This window comes from Corvus brachyrhynchos, unplaced genomic scaffold (genome assembly GCF_000691975.1).
Source record: "Corvus brachyrhynchos isolate BGI_N302 unplaced genomic scaffold, ASM69197v1 scaffold331, whole genome shotgun sequence".
NCBI classification, from domain to species: domain Eukaryota; kingdom Metazoa; phylum Chordata; class Aves; order Passeriformes; family Corvidae; genus Corvus; species Corvus brachyrhynchos.
In genome coordinates this window covers 1,684,471-1,689,111 of record NW_008237229.1, presented here as the reverse complement: position 1 = coordinate 1,689,111, position 4,641 = coordinate 1,684,471, and the positions used below count along the sequence as shown (strand labels likewise).

The 4,641-nt window shown below is 40.2% G+C and overlaps 1 protein-coding gene across 3 annotated transcripts in view; it reads right to left on the bottom strand.

The window, feature by feature from the left end:
• Positions 1-4,641, bottom strand: part of CIDEA (cell death-inducing DFFA-like effector a) — a 31,790-nt gene that overhangs the window by 26,920 nt on the left and 229 nt on the right. For all 3 annotated transcript variants that reach the window (XR_001860364.1, XM_017729461.1, XM_008630070.2), the window contains exons 2-3: positions 962-1,118; positions 624-770 (exon numbers count right to left, since the gene is read on the bottom strand). Coding sequence is in view for 2 of the 3 variants with exons in the window: in XM_017729461.1 (XP_017584950.1) it covers positions 624-770; positions 962-1,105 (291 nt within the window). In the remaining variant the exon portion in view is untranslated. The remainder of the gene's footprint in view (positions 1-623; positions 771-961; positions 1,119-4,641) is intronic.

Sequence of the window (4,641 nt, the reverse complement as noted above, 5' to 3'; positions counted from 1 at the left end):
ACTAATTCCCTACAAAATAACTAATTGAACACTGAGTTGATATGATTAGAAGGCTAAAGCAAGGCAGTTGTAATAGTTCTTAAATATCTTGAAGCATGCAGACTAACATTAGGTTCTGATGCCAGCTTCTGGCTTTTTGCAAAATTAAGCACAGGCATTTTTCTAACCTTCACTAAACTGTTAGTGCATTCAGAAGGCAAAACTTGCTTTATATTACTTAATTTGGGCATTTTTTTATACGGTCTAAATCTAACCTTTAAGGACATTGTATTTTTTAACTTTGTGGAGTCAAAGTCCTAATTTTCTTTATGTTACAAAAAGGCACAAGAAAAAAGATATTTCTGAGCTTCTCCAAAAGCAGGGTATTTTCCCTGTAATTCTTTTCACTTGTAAAGTTTTATTTCAATTCCCGGTGGATTTTGCTAACAGATCTATGTCCAAAAAAGGGACAATAAGAAATATGAACTTGATTTTTCATCCAGAAAGGCTCAACAAGGAGTTTACATCTTGCCTCTTTGGGGAAATTTTTCTTCCTCTTCTCCCTTCTTTCCAACAATTTTAGCAGCCACAAACATTCCTCCATCCACTTCTACTCAAATGAGAGAGAAGCAGTCAACACTTACTGGTGTCCATTTCTGTCCTTTTTCTAGAACCATGAAGTGTGTATTATCATCCAGGGACCTGAAGAACTCTTCTGTGTCCACAACTGTGCCATCTTCCTCCAAAACCAGAGTAACAATTCCAGCAGTTATAACAAAGGCATCTAAAGTCTGGAAAAAACCCAGGAGATTTTAGCATTCTAAAGAGAGCCCATCATTTCATATTGAGACTTGCTTATCTGAAATATTCTCCTGAACTTCCCCAGTAATGATTTTTTAGAAGAACAGGAGTCTCTGGGTTGTCTTTCTGGGATACTGTATTTCCCTGTAAGTTTCCCTCAGAGTGGGACTGTCCACTATACCTTGCTGAGGAGCTCCTGCAGGCTGCTTGCAACAATTCCCTTCCGGCTGCTTCGGGAGGCATTGGACACACGGAAAGGGCGCCCTGCAGGCATGAGAGGAGGGAACAGGGTCTGTCTTGTTACTGCTCCTACAGATGCTCCCATGGATATGAACGATCTAAGACAAATAGAAATTCAACATCATTACAAAAGCAGCCATGTCAAGTACTGCAGGGAGGAAGACTGTTGACATAATCACATTATACAAGTAGTTCACAGATCACATTAAGACTCTTGGAGCTTAATTTCAAAATGAAATACTACACAGCCCTACGGATCCGTTATCTCTGAACTTTCTCTTGCCCATGACATTTGGAAAGACTCTTAAAATTAATACAATTTCAAGCAGATGTGGGACACCTCTAGCTCAGCTGACATCAAGGTCACAATCACAGTGAAGGTGATGGATTGTAATTTAAATATAATTTATATATTATATAATACTGAATTTAAAAAGCAACAGCTCTTACTGCATTCAATTACTTAGATCATTCTCTTTACTTCCAAGATAAATACTCAGTGAGATACATAATTAGTTGAAAGCAATCTTGTGTGTTAAGATACGAGTTTGCTTTAGAAAGACTGGACATACTACCCATACTCCAAACACCCAGCGGCAGAATGCAAGCAGAGCTTTGCAACAGTTACACTTGATTTCCAAAGACTCAAGGCATTCATTCGTAAATTGTATCTGCAGCCTGTAAAACTCCATCTGGTTTTGAAAATCACAAAATAAGACTTGTATCAGAAGGAGTTCAATGAAATGAAAGTTAAGATGCAAGCACATAAATGCATACTGTTGGAGCAGGCTGCCAGCGAGGCTGGAAGAATTCAATCACTTTTAGAAAAAGACTTTAGATTTTTCTGGACATTTGCATATTTATCTTTGGTAAACCAAGCACATAACACCAGTAACAACCTACTCCCACACCAAGGTACAGACCTGTTCTCATCTACACCTAGTGACACTTTTCTGCCAAATTATAATGGCTAAGTCAATAGTCAGCTTGCCAAAAATTACACTCTGCCCAATGCCTGGGAAGGATTGATTTCTAAGTCTTTTAAAGACAGGCAATATTTTGTCTCCCATACTCCTGGACTTTACCCTCTGTATATACCTTTGACTCCTTAATACTGAATTGCTCAGGGGTGGGAGAGGGATGCATCCCCATTTTGTTCTCCCACATAGGTGTAAAAAGTCAACTTTATGTAGGAAAATCTATTTTCAGACACTTTCACTGAGGGTAGAGTGAATTGGCAGTCTTTATCTGCCGCCAGAGAGTGAACACAGGACTTCCTAGAACAACAATGAAATGGTATAAAGTTACTCAACTAATTATGTCACACCTTTTATGCAAATCCACACCGACCGTGAAGAATAAATATCTTTTCCACACCTCTTATCTGGTCTATAAGCATGTTTTTGGAATGCACAGAATGTGATTTTTGTGCCTGAACAGATTCAAATTTCAGCAAATAATTTATTTCCTGCTCTCATTCTGAAGCACTCCTCTGGGCTATTGCCTTTCCTCTAAACACCAAGTGTACCTTCCTCAAAAACTCCTCGGCTTCATTGGAGCTTTAATTTTTTTAAAGGAGGAGAATGTTCAGCAGTTTTGTTCTCGCTCATGCTATACCTTTGTTGCTAGTCCTGTCTGTATAGTAGGTCTCTGGCTTTGAACATTTGGCATATATACACACATGGTTGATGGAAACCTCTCTCCTTCCTGTAACAAAGCTGGTGAGGACAAGCAGCCAGTCTGGCTTTCAGGAAACAAGCACTGTTTCAAATTAAGGAGCTAATAAGTGCTATTCCTCCTGGAGAAGGGTGAGGGCGAGGGAGGGGGACAAGGTGACGGTGGCACTGACAAGGGCATTGAAGCTTCACAGAAGGGAAGCCTGGTAGGACAGGGCATGTTTGTCAATCTCTCTGCTGACTAAGTTAATAGGCCCCCAATCACCCCACTGGTCGTGGGCAGCTCACATTCTGAATCACTGAGTCTCTTCCTCAGAAAGAAAGCCTGCTCATCCACCTTGGGGCTGGTGACACCACTTCACGGGGCACCCTGACTTAGAAAGTGCAGCACTCAGGTTTCAAGAGACTTCACACCTCATTCCCTCTCACAAATTTGTAAACTTGCACATAGAAATGTAACCTGAGTAATATGCATGTGAGTACCGCCTTTTTTTTTTTTTGTGAGGACAGTCAATATCAGTCCCATTGAAAACTCTACTTTCCCATTACTTAAGCCAAGTTGCCATTCACAAAAGACAAAGCATAAGGGAAACAGCCAAAACATACATGCTGACAAAGAATGAAAAGTGTTAGGGGCACAGCTCATGGGCAGGACTTGAGCTAACAGGGTTCACCCCCAGCCAACTCTACAAGCCGTGCTTTGAAGATCTGAGCAGAAGTTTCTCAAGGAGTCAGGATCAATCACCTCACACTGCTGTCCAGCACTATCTAAAGTCAAAGCAATAAAACAAACAAAGAGATTAATAAACCAGGGCTTACATTATTGCCACCGGACAGTAACTGAACAGGAAAAATCTTTAGAAGTTATTTAAAAGTGATGACATTTCACCTACATTTTGATATGACCTGTCAATATCCTCTTTAAACTAAGCCTGCTTATGAAGCAGCGAGTCTGGGCTTCAGGGCAGCCCGAGGTTTCAACTAATGAGGAGACAAAACCCAGGATGATGAAAATCAGCCAGATAAACAGAGTGTGAACCCCTCAATTTCTGGGCCTATTGCTGAAAGCTTGTTTTATTTTGTGTGCCACTCTCCTTCCTAGATCATAGGCTCAAACAGGCCAGCCTACATTCAGGGCTCTTAGAAAGACCCATTCTTGTTGCAGCTGTCCTCAAAACACAGACAAACCAATTCCTGATACAGGGAATTCCTCTGCTAGACTGGAGTTACCAAAAATAATTTCCTCTTAAAAGCTGATCAAGCCAAGTCACAAGACAAGTGGTGGAAAGGAACTAAGGTGCAGTCGGTTTTATTAGAAAGTTGAGTGACATGTTAAATACAGACAACTCCACTATTGTTTTACTATTCTTTAAAGCCGAAAAGATCAAGTCCTAGCTCTTCTTTAAAGGAAGGAGAAATCCCACATTGGTGGAGAATACAAAAATACATTATAATTGAAAGACCAAATATCTTCCAACTCTAGCATCTTATCCAGTTTGTTTTGGATAACTGCAACCTGTTATAGAGAGGGCTTCACATATGCTGCTATGAGCATTCACTCTAGTGTCCAAGCTGATGGGAGAGATTAATTAATTTTTTTAGGAGAACACAGGGACTAAAAGCCTGCCTTGAGCCCTGTACACATATTTCACTCTTTATCTTTGTTTGCAACATGCCCCATATGTTTATCTGAGAATGTGGTGCAATGGTCTTCAGTCTCACTCAGAAAAACCAATGTTGCACAACACGCTCCAGGATACTGCACTGATTGGTTTTTAGGTTAGGGTTCGCTGGCAAACGACAGCAGCAGTAACAGCGAGGCAAAAAAAAAACCCCAAAAAACCAAAAAATTAAAAAAACCCCCAACCAACAACAACAAAAAGCAAAAACAAAAGCCCCCAAAACACAACTCAAAAAAAAAAAAAAAAAAAAAGGCCCGGAAAAG